This window comes from Simochromis diagramma, unplaced genomic scaffold (genome assembly GCF_900408965.1).
Source record: "Simochromis diagramma unplaced genomic scaffold, fSimDia1.1 OVJJ01000361.1, whole genome shotgun sequence".
Classification (NCBI taxonomy): domain Eukaryota; kingdom Metazoa; phylum Chordata; class Actinopteri; order Cichliformes; family Cichlidae; genus Simochromis; species Simochromis diagramma.
The window spans coordinates 2,980,583-2,996,040 of NW_024386860.1; the positions used below are offsets into that span (position 1 = coordinate 2,980,583).

The following is a 15,458-nucleotide window of genomic DNA, read 5'->3' on the forward strand; positions in this document are numbered from 1 at the left end:
AATAATTGACTACATAGTAACTAAAGTGTATATACTTCAAATTTGTTATTATTATTGTTATTATTATTATTTATTATTTATTTTTTCTCGTTGTTGTTTTATACTAATAACCATTTATTACCTTTTCTGTCCTGCGTGAGCTGCCACGTACTAAACTTTGAACCACCTGAAAGAGGGAGGGGCCAGGTAAAGGGGTCACGTGGTCGCACAGGTAGCTTCCCTACAAAAGCGGTGAGCGTTCAGCCATTGCTTCGCGATGGTGACTGCGGGAGGCTTCACATAAAAATCTCACAGGCGACAAAACTTTGGATTTACGGGCTCACCTTTGCGCTCAGGTGTCAGAGTAAAGGCGTTTCTACCTCCCGCGTCCCGCTCGCGTCTCACATCCCGCTGATCTTCAGTCCCTTTTAGTCTCGTTTAGTATTAGATTAGTTTTCTGTGTGTTTGCGGTTCTGTTTTTTTAACATTCAGATGACGGCGCAGGTAGACTACCTGGTGGTGGTTTTCACCGCCACATCTGGCGCGAGCGGAGATCTCCTGGGGTCTGACGAGAAGGAGCTCGTGCAGTTGGTTTGGCAGCTCGTGGATGTAAAGAACAAAAAGGTAAAAATTCACTTGTAGGCTGCTTGTTCTTACTTGCTAATCATCGTGACTCCAAAGCAGGAAATGTGGTGTTCAAAGGAGTGGACAGGTGGACTGCAAACAGCGATACATGATGTCAGACCAATATTAATAAGGAAAAAAAGTGTGCCAGGGGGATTTTTGTGGGATTCCTCCTTACGCGCACCTGTTCAGAAATCACTGTTCGCTTTAATTACAAAAAACCTTCTGCCTTATGTGTAAGACGTTTAAATTGCTCCTTTGCTGCTTTCCACTGTGATAATATCTATGTAGCAAACACACATATTTCACGCTGGTTTTATTATATTGTTCCAAAGCCTCTGACTTTCTAGCTAGGCTGGCTGTTTCAAGGCTGACTTGTTTTTTTCCTCTCTGAACCAGTTGGGCAAGGTGAATGAGCTCCTCATAAAGCCTGACCTCTCAGACTTGACAGAAGAAAAAGAGGAGGAGGATGTGGTGGAGGAGAGCGTGGAACAGGAGAATGGATCTGGAGCAGACTGTGTGTACAAAGCACCGAGCGTTGATAAAGCTTTAAACATGGTAATGTCTTCAAAGTAGCCAGAAAGCCATTAATAGGCCATTTATAGATTATTAATTACAGTTACAGCACTGGTTAAAGCAGCTGTATTAAAGTCCATACCTCTAAATGTTTTTACAGTTTCATCTGCAACTGACAAATGAGGTGAACAGCGCGGGCGCAGGCACGTCTGTGTGTTTGTGTACAGACGGGCAGCTCCACATCCGCCAAGTGATTCACCCCGAGGCCGCGAGCAAGGTGAGCGGGGCGGGGGAACACGCCTAGCAGCCAGGGCGGATGTTTCACTCACTCACTGCTGCGGGAGCCTTCGACGCTCTCAGAGGGCTGTGTTGTGTCAGCACCGCACTGCTCGCTGAACTTTAATGTTAACACTGAAAGTTGATCTACAGGAGAAGCCAATGCGGTGACACACGCCCATGCGCATACCGCACACTCGTGCACATAAAAGACAGGCACACATGATGCTCATGAAATTTCTCCCGAGTGCCTTCAAACTGTGTGTTAATGATACAAGAAGTAGGCAGTGCATGCTCTTGTGGCCTGTGCAAACATGAGTTTCACAGCAATAAAAACAGAAGCTGCTGATGGGCCTTTCACTCACACTGTATTCCTCTCCAGAACATCCTGGTCCCAGACTGTTTCTACTCTTTCTTTGACCTTCGGAAGGAGTTCAAGAAGCACTTTCCCGCTCCTGACCTCAAAGCTCTGAATGTCCACACCATGGCAGAGTGTATCCTTTTAACACGTCACCTGTTTACATTAACATTTCATGTCCTGTTGCCCGTTTACGCCGTCTAAGTCATGGAATTCCAGACATTTGTTTTTTTTGCTCGATTGATTTGATCCGATTGATTGGTTCTTTCTCATACTGTGCATTGCATTACCCTCAAAAATCCACAACACACGCATTAAGCTGTTGGCTGTAGGGATAAAGGTTTTGAAATGCAAATAAGGAAAGAGTGGCAGCACCTTATTAAGCCCTTAGTGAAAGAGTGTGTGTTTACCCAACAGGACCAACCCCATATACACACACACACACACGCACGCACGCACGCACGCACGCACGCACGCACACGCACGCACACACAGGTATAGGAAGAAAAACACGTGAGTGTATTGCTGTTCTGTTTTCACTTTTTTCATTTTTTCACACACCTGTCTATTCTGTCATGATTTGGGAAAAAACAGATCAGACCTAGTTTTAAAAAATGTATTAAACCAGCAACAGAAATTATTTGGGCGCAGGCGAATGACTCCGCTGATATACAACCGGATCTTCTTTTGAATAGGACAGAGGGATTTAGTGCTGGCGACTCTAAATGCAGATGAACCTCCTGGTTAAATGGAACTCAGTTACCAAAGAGGGCCTGGTTACGGCCATGATGATCAGTGTAGCGATCTTGCGGATATCCTGCCTTTTAATACTCCAGGTTGATTCAGAGAAGGTGTAGAAGAAAGCTGAGAGAGTGGGCTCCACCCAAAGCATACAACTCCAACTAAATTGAAAATGGACTTAGGAAATGAGAGAGAGGGGAAAAAAGAAGAAAACAAACGTCCAATCCTGCTGGACCACGATGCATTCATGATTAATAACACTGTCGCTCTCTTGCTTGTGCTCCTTAACCACCTCCTCCTCAGCTCTTAGTATACCTGTTGATGTGCCCACCATGTGGGACCCCTCTGCCACACCGGATCCATCGGTCCCTTTGCCTGCAGAAGTAGCCACACAGCAGCTTCAGGTTATGTCCAGCGTTGTCCTGGCACTGCTATCCGAGCCATTTTGTAAGTACCACGTACATTACCGAGTAATGTTAGCAAACACATCAGTAAATCGATTTACTACTAATGAGTTCCAAAACTGTGTTACTTTAAGTAAAACCCTGCTGTGAACTAAACTAGAAAATCAATTAGGACCTCTTTTGAGGATAACTGAAATTTCCTTTAATCATTTTCCCCCCCAAAAATGGATGATCCAAGATTCATAGTACTACTTTTGAGCTTGCCACTTAACAAACCGGTAATTAAGAAAGGAAAGAAATGTAAGGTCTTACCTGATTTAGACTTTAACCATTTGCTTTGCCTTTTAAAAACTGTCTCAGCTTGATTACTTTGTGTGTCATCATGGTGACTCTGTCACTTTGCTGTTGCAGGCCACACGTTTTTGAACCCCGAGAGAGTTAGTGAGAAGTTCGAGAGCGGCACTTGGTGAGTAACATTTATTAAAGATACACGTTGTTTTTGTTCCCTGATAATCCACTGTAATAATACCTCTGTGTGTGTGTGTGCAGCAGTAAAATGGAGAAAGTGTGCGACAACACGGTGATCCGAGCCAGAGGATTGCCGTGGCAGTCTTCTGACCAGGATATCGCTCGATTCTTCAGAGGCCTCAACATCGCCAAGTACGTTGCTGACATCTTTAAAGGCGCACATTTTTACACTGTTTATCATCTCTTTTTTTTAAATCACTGATGACACCCAGAAAGCTGCTGCTGACAGAGGTTTTCAGAGAGGCTTTATAACCCCCTTCATATGCTGTGCTCTTTAGAGGAGGGGTTGCGTTGTGCCTGAATGCTCAAGGGAGGAGGAACGGAGAAGCTCTGGTTCGCTTTGTGAGCGAGGAACACAGAGAGCTGGCGTTGCAGAGACACAAACACCACATGGGGAATAGATATATTGAGGTAAGGCGTCTGGACACAGTAGAATCAGCCACATCACCAAATTATTGTCCCATCACTAAACATCGTTCCCCTCTATCGGCAGGTTTATAAAGCGACAGGAGATGACTTCCTGAAGATAGCAGGAGGTGGGAAGTTCATATATCTGTTAGCTTAAGTGCAGCCATCTGGTTTATGTGTGTATATAGTGAAACTGAGTTGAAAAAGAGGACTTTTGAAGTCTTTGAGATCTTCTATGGTGCTATTTTATTAATACTTCAGCAACTTCTTATATGAGCTTGAATTCATGTATTTAGTAATAATGATTTTTAGGAGTTGAAAATGTTTCAGGACCTTTGTAAATGTCTCCAGGTCCATTGGGATTTTTCCTTCATGCCACTTGTAATCTTAAAAGAAAAATTATTATTAGCACAAAAAGCTGTTAGTTATGACTCAGTGATACCATTTAATGGCAACACAGCCTTTTATGAAGAGCAATAAGTTTGTCAACAAGGCACAGCTCATCACTGAGTCATTTGACCTGAATATTAATAATTTTACTCACATGATGAACACCTCCCAGAAACCAGAAGTGACCTCATTACATAAAGCTAAAGTTTATCGTCATACAGATGAGAGATTTAGACTATTACTCAAAATCACAGAGGCTTGAAAAGTCAGATTTAGCATCACTCTTATCAATTGCAGAAGAAGAAGGAGGCCAACTAACACTAGTTGAACGGGCTTGCCCGTGTCATTCTCTCTGTGTCAGGTACGTCTCATGAGGTAGCAATGTTCCTGTCCCGCGAGGACCAGATCATAGTGAGGATGCGAGGCCTCCCTTTCACCGCCACGCACGAGCAGGTGCTCGCCTTCTTCTCGCCAGAGGATGAACTTAAAGAGACGTGTCCCGTCAGCGGGGGAAAGGACGGCATCCTGTTTGTTCGCTACCCAGATGGACGTCCCACCGGCGACGCGTTTGTTTTGTTTGCCTGTGAAGAACATGCTCAGTGCGCCTTGAGGAAACACAAGGAAATCCTGGGGAAAAGATATATCGAGCTTTTTAAGAGTACGGCAGCAGAGGTGCAGCAGGTACGCCGGGGTGTTTCTTCGCTTTGTTTTACGGTGTGCTGTTGAGTGAAATGTGCTTGATTGTGTGCTCACTTGTAGGTTTTAGAGGAGAAAAACTGTTTGTTTATTTGGCCACAGCAGCAAAGAGTGACAACGTGAGGGTGTGTTTCTTATCTTCTCAGGCAGTTGTAGGCATTATAGGAGAGAAGCTCATGGGTGGGGACCAGTAAAACAAGGTGGATTGTGTGTGCATGTTTCCCTACAAACGGTTATTCTAGCTGCTCCTTTCTCTTTTGAACTTTCTTTCGCTCTTCGTGTGCTCCACTGCTCTTTGTGTCTCTTTGGCATTCATTTTCTTATCTTTCTGGACTGATAAGCAGACAGTCCACCTACATATCTATGCAGAGGCCTTTCGTGGTGTGTGTGTGAGACACTTGCGAGGTTTATTGGTCCTCTCCAGAAATGCAAACACGCTGGTGTCCTGTTGGCACCACGCCAGCTCCTGTCTGACGTTGCGTCATATTTAAACACAGCTTGGACTTGGCTTTGTTCTGCTTGAGATGTTTGCTTTTGAGTTATAGTTAGTGACTTTTACCTGTCAGTACTAGAGGAGAAAGGGTTTCCTAAAACTTCACTGCGTACTCGGTAGGTTTTTGCTTTAGGCAGGGTATGTAATTTGAAACTGTGTCTTAGGTGCTAAACAGGTACTCCTCAACCCCTCTGATCTCCGTGGCCCCTGCCCCTCTGATGCCTGTGCTGCCCACGGTGTCTCTTCTGCCCCCTCCTGGTGGAGTGAGAGACTGCCTGCGGCTGAGAGGGCTGCCGTACACAGCGAGCATAGAGGACATCCTCACCTTCCTGGGCGAGTTTACACAGGATATCAGACCGCATGGAGTGCACATGGTCCTCAACCAGCAGGTACATGCAGCACCCACACTGACACACCCATTGACTCACATGCTTTCTAGCACAAATTTACAGGTGTTGCGGAGTAATCTCTGATTCGTCTCCGCTTTCAGGGTCGTCCGTCAGGTGACTGCTTCATCCAGATGACATCAGCTGAGCGAGCGCTCCAAGCTTCGCAGCGGCTTCACAAGCATGTGATGTCCAGCCAGCGTGGGGCAAACAGCCGCTACGTGGAGGTGTTTCCCTGCAGCGCAGAGGAGATGGGCCTCGTGCTGATGGGAGGCTCGCTCTCGCACACGCATACACACACACACACCCGGAGCAGGAGTGGGACAGGGCTCAGCCCGCCGCCATGTAAGTCAAGACGTAAGTGCTGCTGGGAGCTGGGTTGCTTCGGGACTGCAGGGTAGGTGGGCTCCTGCCTTGGGCAGGGTTGCTGGGTTTTTCTCCAATCTCAAACTGTGGGAGGATGAGGAAATCTGGTCTAACCAGGAGGATCGAAAACTGTGTGTCTGAGAGTTTGTGTCGGTGTATGTGAGTGTGTCACCTCTTTGTAATTTAGTGTGATTAAATTACCCATCTGCATGACCTAATAAACCTAATGGGGTAACCATCCTTTTTTTTTCAGTTGTTGCCTGTGTTCACACATTTAGATGAAAATACTGTAGTTTGTTTTTAGTGGCATGTTTGTCGATCTCATAAATTCCACTCTCTTACACTGCTGAAGTATTTCATAAAAATCTGAAAGGGTTGGGAAAGTGTAAGCAAGACAGTTTGATTCCAGCTATCTTCATAAAACATCAAAAATGGCTTACATCTCTCTAATCTTATCAGATGAGTAGAGGTGGTTGTGGGATTAGGCCTCAATGGCCTGGCACACCTCTGGTGTGTGCATCTCCTGTGCTTGTCCAATCAGGAGCTGTGTAAAGGCTGTGGGCATATCTGAACGCTGGTGCGTAGATGGTGCATTGATCTCTGTGTGTGTAGTCCTTCAACTTAAATGTGGACTCTTAGTTTTCAAAAAGAGAGGATTATAACACGTCTAATGGTTATGAGCCGTTTCATATGAAATAGTTCACATGAGTGAAAGGGACACAACACAGGGATTCAAGGCTAGACGTGCGGGTTTTAAAAAGGTTCATGATGAGATGAAATTAAATGTTGAAAATGCACACACAGACTGCAGGAACAGCCAGAATCACCATGCAAGGAGGATAAAGTGCTCAGGCGGCACTGTCCCCTGCATTTAGACAGTGTCTCTGTTCTCTGACAGTGCTGTGGCTCTCGTTTTGCTAATATTCAATACTTGGAAGGCTTTATGCATGAATGCATATGAGAAAGTATAAACCAGTAGATGCTGCTAAACACTGACAACTGTCGAGTGAATTAAAAGCATCTTACCTGCTCCGAAATTACACAGAGGTGATAATAAAATACTGAAATAATGAAACATACAGGTTACAGGCCCATCGGTGGTCCAGCGTAGTGTACAATACGCTGACGCTTTCATTGTTTGCCACGTGCATACATTCAAAGTGTGTCAGGTGCTGAGTGATGTTGTGGAGGGTCATTGTTTGTAGATTTGCATGAGCACCTCTCCAAAAAACAAACAATGACCTTGCAGACTTCTCCACCATGTCTCTGTTCACGCGTGTCTCTGTTCGTCTGGTTAAAAATCTTTTACCTCTCCCTCTCCTCCTCGCCAGGTTTATCGCCACCATCTTATTCCTTCACACCTGCTCCACCTGTCCTGCCTCCAGAGGCTGCTGCTGCTGCTCTCTACCCTCCCATTGGGCAGGTGGTCCTGGCTCCTCGCCCCCTACCACCAGGACATGCCTACTACCCCGCCTCAGCTCAGCTATACATGAACTACGCAGCCTACTACCCCAGGTAAACAATGGTATTTACAGATGAAGGGATTTATTGAATCAGAGATTAAATGGCTCAGCTTGTGAAAATATTTTCAAAAATGTTTAAATATTAAATATTTGCATTGGTGAATAGGTGAGAGGTATGTTAGAGGAAGGTCCAAAGGGAAAACTCTCTTCATTGCTGAAATTATTTGATTTTATCTGTTTGAAAAGTTTTGATTTGTCTGATTAGTTCGCATAAAGGTCACAGAAAGTTATTGTTTTAACAGTGTGCAGGAATTCTCACAGTTTTTACCTCTCAGCCTTCAAAGCCTGAGGGGGTATTGTCGGCATCCTGCCAGGCGGGCGGGCAGCCTGGACACCTAAGTTTGTGAATGCTATAACTCGAGAACAAGGCGACGTAGGAGCTTCAAATTGTTACCATAGTAATATCTACTAAAAATCTCAGATGAGTTCAAATCTCAGTGACCTTGACAGAGGTCAAGCTTTCTGAAAATCTTGTGAACTCAAAAAGGAATTCACCTTGTTCCAGCTGAAAATCTGTAAATATGTACACATTTACCTGAAATATCCTTGATGCTTTGTGAGAGCTTACTGTTGTTTCTCCCATTAAGTAATCTTCCTTTCTCACATTAAATTAACCACTCCTGAATTTCTATTTACGAAGACATTTACGAGCCAACCGACGCTAAGCCGAGGCTGCCGGGTGGTGTTTACTTGTGGGTTGTTTACTGGTGGGTGAAGTTGCTCTCAGACAAACTCTCAGATCCAGGCAGAGCTTCCATTTCTCACATGTAGCACATAAGAGGTGGATTCCCCGGTCCTGGCATACCCCTGTGAATGGAAATAGTCCATTTGGTTTAGGGAGCTGCCCGTGTAGAGCTGCTGGACACTTATTTACTTGCTTTATTCATAAAGATATTCACACTTTGTACTGCAAGGCCAGCAGGTTAAAGACTGAGTGTTGGACTTGAGTGATTCATATAATTATATTTCTCTCATAAAGCCCTGCAAAAGTTCAGGATGTGCATAAGAAATGTGGAACTGCTATCCACGCTTGATCTTCTTCATTCTTAGTCATCATCTTCTTTGAACCGCCTGCATAGCATCAATCAAAATCAAAATAGTTTTACATTCACTGAAACATGTTGTGTATATTAGTGAGTGATTAAAAACACCTAAAACTTGCAATAACTATAAAGGTTTTTTTCCCATTTAAAAAAAAAAAAAAAAAGAAGAGGTGGAGCATTTTGTACTTGGTTGAATTATATACTGCCAAGGAGAAAGGCTGGGGCAAGGGTAGTTAATGACTGAAGTCTGCGTTATCAAAGTACTTGGTAAACAAGCATTGACCTCTGGTTCTCTTTGGTGAGCCATCAGAGACTGAGAGAGCAGCTCACTCAAAGACAACACCCAGAGTTACTCCCAGTCTTGTTTTTCCTGAATCCTGCTGCATACGTTGTGTTTTCTGAGAAGATACATGTTTATGCTGGTTTTGTACTTAGGATAACAGTCTCTCTCCTTTTTCCCTTCTTGTTGTTTTCTTTTTTTTTCTTTTCCAGTCCACCTGGCTCACCTAACACCTTAGGTTTCTTCCCCTCCCCCTCCTCCATTGCCTCGCCGGGAGGCCTGGTGCGTATGCCCGGTCTGACCTACAACAGCAACGGAGTCAAAGAGCTCATAAATGCAGTGCAGGGTTACCAGGTAAGAGGTGGCGTCCTTCAAATGCACCGTGCACTTAACATTTTATTAATGTAGTTCCTATAATGGAGATTTTCTGTGCCTTCAGAGCTCTCATACCTCACTGTAGGATTCAAAGTGTTGTATTCAAATCTCCTCGTATTATGGGTGTGTATTGTCAGGCATCCACTGTGTTTGCCCAGAGGCTATCAAACTAGTTTATCCTGTCTCCTCTCCCTGTTCTGTCACACACGGATTGCTGCTTGCTTCAACTTGAACTGGAGAATCTCGGATCTTATTTAAACCTGAAAGAGTGCGAAGAATCTGAAGATAAATTATGACATGATAAGGACTACTTTAAGCAATATATTGAGACAGACTGGGTTTTGTTTTCTGTATTTTAAAGGCCTTTAGATTAGTGTCTATGGCTACATGTGTCTCAGCCCCCATCTCTGTCATTCCTCCCCCTTCCTCATGCCACAGTATGCTCCCGAGGATGCTTTCATGCACGCCCACGGGCCCGTGCACACTCATGACCCGACCAGGACATTGCTTACGCAGCCCAAAGAATGGGTGTGTATTTAAGGTGTCTGAGGCAGGTGGCAGGTAAGGATTGGCTGAGGGATCAGTCAGGGGGATTTAATTTAGAGAAGGTGTTGTAGCTGTGGTTTTACTGGTCACCAGGGCTTACAGGGCACCATTTTCCACATAAATGGGGAATTTTCAGGTATTTCCTTTTGACTAGGTTAAATAATTGGAGGAAATCTCTTGGTTTTTAGGTATTTCATGGGTTTTCACATGCCGTCTGTTTAACCTTTTTTCTGTCCGCTCGTGAAGTCTTTAATGAAAACACTGAGCACCACATAGCCGACTGACCGTCCACTGAACCCTCTCCCCTCTGACTGTACAGGCATGGTCCTTTTTCTGCATGTCGAGAAAGCGTGAAAGTCAAATAACGGGCGCAAGAAACTCCTCAGTGGTGACATTTTCATCACAGAACAACATAAAAATATTGTGAAAGTGAAAGTAGCTGCTTTAAAGTTTGAATTGTTCTCTTACCCAGATAACCAGTAATAAATCCTCATTTTTAGGTGTTACATTGCAGTATTAAAGATACATTTTTTTAATGTTTCATACATCAATACAAGGATATTATGGGTACATAAAACTAAAAAAAACTAGGTATGAAAATGTATATAGTTAAACTAAATTAAAAAAAACAACAACCTACCTCCCCCCCCCTCAAAACTCCCCCTAAAACTAACTAAAATAGCATTTTGTACTTTATGCTCAATTTATTTTTGAATGCATTAATCCTGAGGAGGTAATGACACAGCTGTTTAGTGAGACTGCCATATCCACTTGACTGTGAGTCATGTGTTTTTATTGTAACGCGTGTTCTGAGCTTCTAGAATTTTCCACCTGACAAATGATAATTAGAAACACTAAAAAGAACACAGAAACTAATAAAAATGAAACGGTAAAGACCCTACAATAACAGAAGGGAACTGCAACAACACACCTAAGGGCAAGCGCTTGGCAACAGTGAGAAGGAGAAACTCCCTTTTTGCAGGAAGAATCTTCTGGCAGAACCAGGTTAACTGTAATCTTATAGATATATTTATTAACGTCCTTTCTCAGACATTTGTGATTACCTGCTGCTTCACGCCAAAATGTCTGCTGTGAAACTGGCCTGCTGAAGAGTAAAATTACTTTACAGAACAATTGCAACAATACCTAAGGGGGCGGGGCTTAGTCGACGGTCAGATGGCGCTGTCGCAATGTGGTAGTGTAATAGATGGGTAATAACAGCTTTAGCCTTTAGGTGATTGAGAAGGTGATGGGTAATGTCTGGTGCAGGTGCTCTTTTTTTGTTGTTGTTGGGGGCTAAAACTCTTTCCTCACCCTTGTTCTTCTTCTCTCCGCAGAATCCTGCAGAGTCTGTTTCCCTTCTGAGCAGCAGTCTGATTGGTCAGTGCAGCTCAAGTGAGGCTCCTCTTATGTCACTACCTGCTCTCATGACCAAGCCAGGGGGGCAGTATTTGGATTTGACCCTGCTCTAGGGTCACATGTGATAATTTGGTATATGTCAAAGACTTGTTAGATTTTTTTTTTTAAATAGCCTTTTAGATGTGTTATTTATATCTTTAGCAACAGAAATTAATGTATTTTATACCAAATTCTCTGTGGCCTTAGCCAACGATAGCATTCTCATCTTATATTGCACATTGTGTATTTTAAAAGCTTTATAGAGATTTTTTAACCTGTTCTATTGTAATCATTACGGTACATATTTGTTAGCCAAACTAGAGAAGAGTGACTTAGTAGCAATTGAGCTAAATGTTTAAGCTTTTCTGTGAAGAGTGAAAGTGTGTGAGTGTGAAAGAGATGAGAATGAGTATTACGCATGGCTGTGTTGAGATGTTTTATTACATAATCTGTTAATGCAGTACATTGTATGTGTTTATATACATTTGATACAGTACACAGTGATTGTATTGGAAGCTTTAGTGCATGAAGAAGTTAGTAGTGAAACTTTAAGATGTTTACATAATGCCAAATATCAATGCACTGCTAATCAATAAGACTACTAATGAAAATAATAGCAGTATGTTTGAATGATATCCTATATGTTACACTGTGAGTTTGTCTGATAGCCTGGACCTTGTTATGAGGCCTCAATTTACAAAAACTGTGACATCTCACACTTCATTAGCCCCCTCCTTTATGTGTCTGACAAGGGTATGTTTCCATGCTGCGCCACGCCAACGTTGCCTTGTTGTGCATTTGGATTCAGCTGAAAAGAAGACTGTCCCACTTCTCAGTAATTTAACTACAAATTTGCATTCTTCAAGAGGGCTCAGATCACAAGCTCTCAGCTTACTGTGCAAAGAGTAAAGCCAGAGCCGGTTTATGACCACTTCTGTGACATATTTTTAGCAGTCCATCACACTTTCCTTGTCTTCTTTCCACCGTCTACGCTGTTATTGGAGAACGTTATTGAACAAACAGGTTGCTCTAAGAAATCTAATCACCGTACTTCTTTCGAACCTGTAGATTTTTAGGAAAGGCGAAAAGGAAAGGAAATGAAGGACGTGTCGGATATGTTTCATGTGAATTTAAATGCCGTTTATGCTCAGCATAAAGTTGATGTTTGGGCTTCATGTTTCTGTACGCATGTGCCACAGCAGGATTTAATCCTCCTCAGGACGCCCTACTGCAGACATGCTGAAAAAAAAAAACCAAACAATAAACTTAACATGTCAAGTTTGTCATCCTCCAGCTGTTTGATTTCACTGTTTACCTTCTGATCATTTCACTTTGCCGTGTAGTATGCCTGTTTGTGTCTCATGAGGGTTTTTAAAGTGCAGGAGTGCAAATATGCAGGTGGAGCTTGTCTCGTGACACAACGTGGCTCAGGGCGAAACTGTGGGAACTCCCTCTCACTGTCCTCAGCGATTACCTCTGCGGTGCCCGCATACACATGCTATAGCAAAGAAGCTATTGTCATCTAGACACACTGAACACATTATGTGAGAGGATGGCCTCTCTTTTTACTGCGTGGAAAAGAGCAGAAAATAGATCAGGAAGTGGGAAGAGAGAAGGAAAGCAGACAAAACCATGTCAGACCCCCTCAGGGCAGAGTTACATTGTGTAATACAATCTTCTGCACCCCACCCAAATAATCTCTTTTAAAAACACTTAGTCTCCCACTCACAAAACACACACACTCACACACACACACTGTCCAAACCAGCAGGAAGAATTTTTTTTTTTTTTTTTTATCCATGTGACAAAGTTTTTCTCACCTTTTTGACGTCTGGAAAATAAATGTATTGTCTGTAAGATGTTGTGGAGAAATCCAGTGAAGTTACACTGGTATGAAAAAAGTGCAGATAAGTGCAGCGCATTTAGGGAATTTTTAATTTATTGATTGAACTGAGCACGTCTTAGATTTAAAGAATCAGAGTAGATTAAATCAAATCTTTTATTAAGAAAATAATCCAGGGTTTGTCAGGGACAGACAACTATCAGGAAAAGGGAAGGTTTTTTTTTTTTTTTAATAACAAGAGGATTATTTTAGTTATTTAACATTTAGCAGGAGATGATCTTTAATCTTTTTCATGTTCCACACTTATATCCTGTCCTTGCAACATTTACTTATGTGGATGAAGTCCTCACAAACCCAAAGAAACCCATGTCACTCAGTATGAAATGTTTTTGGAGCCATTTTCACGGAGCTAGTGAAAATAAAAGTGTTTCTTTAAAAGTGTACAATAGGTATAAACTACCTGTGCAGGGGCAGGTCTAGAAGGTAGCACTTAATATCATTCATGAGGTATTTTTGACATATGTTTTATAGATTATAGGCCAGTTTAAACACAGGCAATCATTTTTTCAGCAAATACCTGGAATCACTTATTGGCACAACACTGTCGTGTGATCTGGATGCTATCGCTATCTTTTTTTCAAATAGCAGAGACACAACTGGACATCTTCTTTCAGTGAAGTTGAAAAGTCAGGTTGATGAAGCAATGACACAAAGAAAAAAAAGAACTTATTATTATTATAATGGAGAGATTTTTACATTTTCAAAATGCTGATAGTTTAGACGCAGCATGACTGACAGAGAAGATTTGCAGTGGTCTGCAGAGTTACAGCCTGGAGTAAAACATGCAGTTGCTGCACACAGAAATACAGTGGCAAAATATGGATTCTCTACAATGCACATTGTCTGGTTGCAGTTGATACAGTTAAGCTCCTGAGGCAGCATGTTCTTTAACTCATTTGAGAAGCCATAGACTTTCATGTAAGGCTCATACATTCACAACGAATGGCTGGAAGTTCAGCAAAAAATGTATATAGGCCAGCCCAGAGAGTTTCAGAAGCTTGGTATCAGAAAATGAGCATGCAGTCACTTTGCATGGTGCAATATGATGGACAGTCTACCTGCAGTGCTCCAGGTCTATTAAGATATCGCTAACGAGGGAAGTAAAGAAGGTCTGTGGAGGTTTAGTATATAGAGTCATGGAGGGCAACGTATTCGACTGTCTACCCACTCTTTTAAGTACATTAAGTACATTAAGTGAGTCGGCTTTCTATTTTTGCCTGTCTTTATGTAACATCATGTATGTCATTTTCTGTCTTTGCAATGTGACCTGCAGCAAGGTTATTATAGTTAACTACAAAACATATAAAACATTTTAGTTTAGGAATTTTGAAAAATTAAAACTGAAAAGGATTTTGTGACCTTCGAAAACTAATTTAGAGGAAATATCCTTATTTTAGTGTTTGTTAGTTTGGTAAACATTTGAATCAAAACTTGCCTTATGAGGCTTTGATAGACAAATATCTATTGTGGATGTCCACGACACTGTGAGTCAGCTGCTTTTAGAAAGTTCTGTTTTTATTGTAAAACCTGTACCGACTTTCCAGAATCTTGCCTCTGACACACATACATGTACAACATAGTTAATGAAGATTAAAAATAACACAGAAACAAACTGAAGTGAATTAAAGAGTGAACAGCTTTTTGTATGTAGTGACAGTTAACTGTAACAAGCTGCCTAGTGTCTTTACTAAGGCATCTTCTTTTATTCCCCGATGCAGTCTAACAAAGGGTTTAATGACAGAACAAAAGCGTCTATGTGTTTTATATAGTTTCAGGTGTTTGTTTCTTAACCACATTGTCCTTGTGGTTAACAGGAGACCATTCAAACTCCACTTAATATTGGTTTTTAAAGGCGTGGCTGTCACTTTAGCTTACGTGATTGGCTTCCTTCAGCTGCTCAGCTGTTAAAAGGTTAGATTTGTCCTGTTCATGTGTAAAACTTCTTGTTTGTGAGGGAACCAAGCCCTGTAATCGAAGTAGGAGTATTTTATCATCTATAGATGTGCAAGAGGGCACACAGTTTTTAGAATGTAAAAAACGTTAATCATTGTTTTATTAATGCTTAAATGTTAATCAATCTTAAAAGACTGAGCCCATTAAAAAAAATGGTAGAAACACCTCTGTTCCTTTAACTGTTCCTGTGCCTGTTAATTTCTCAAATATCAATTCCCAGAAAAGCAGAAGATCCCATTTGTTGTGGTCACCATAACTGCGGTGTTTGCTCG

General features: G+C 42.2%; 1 protein-coding gene across 6 annotated transcripts; it reads left to right on the forward strand.

The window, feature by feature from the left end:
- The first annotated feature begins 233 nt into the window (after nt 1-233).
- esrp1 (epithelial splicing regulatory protein 1) lies at nt 234-12,611 on the forward strand. 6 transcript variants are annotated; one of them, XM_040029668.1, is made up of 16 exons: nt 234-603; nt 1,003-1,161; nt 1,280-1,396; nt 1,778-1,889; nt 2,798-2,941; nt 3,310-3,364; nt 3,448-3,558; nt 3,705-3,837; nt 3,920-3,962; nt 4,586-4,905; nt 5,578-5,802; nt 5,904-6,156; nt 7,497-7,680; nt 9,224-9,365; nt 9,825-9,914; nt 11,270-12,611. In XM_040029668.1, the coding sequence occupies exons 1-16, from the start codon at nt 472-474 to the stop codon at nt 11,402-11,404; spliced, it is 2,355 nt and encodes a 784-aa protein (XP_039885602.1). In that variant the 5' UTR covers nt 234-471; the 3' UTR covers nt 11,405-12,611. The 6 variants fall into 6 exon arrangements, with proteins under 6 accessions (XP_039885602.1, XP_039885603.1, XP_039885604.1 ...); XM_040029669.1 differs by having other exon boundaries at nt 3,451-3,558; XM_040029670.1 differs by having other exon boundaries at nt 235-603; nt 5,904-6,144.
- The last annotated feature ends 2,847 nt before the right edge of the window (nt 12,612-15,458 follow it).

Bases quoted from the DNA above. Each gene is read 5' to 3' on its own strand.
- esrp1 (XM_040029668.1), top strand. From the start codon at position 472: ATGACGGCGCAGGTAGACTACCTGGTGGTGGTTTTCACCGCCACATCT. The intron at 1,397-1,777 runs GTGAGCGGGGCG...ATTCCTCTCCAG, and splicing joins ACCCCGAGGCCGCGAGCAAG to AACATCCTGGTCCCAGACTG. The intron at 9,366-9,824 runs GTAAGAGGTGGC...CTCATGCCACAG, and splicing joins ATGCAGTGCAGGGTTACCAG to TATGCTCCCGAGGATGCTTT.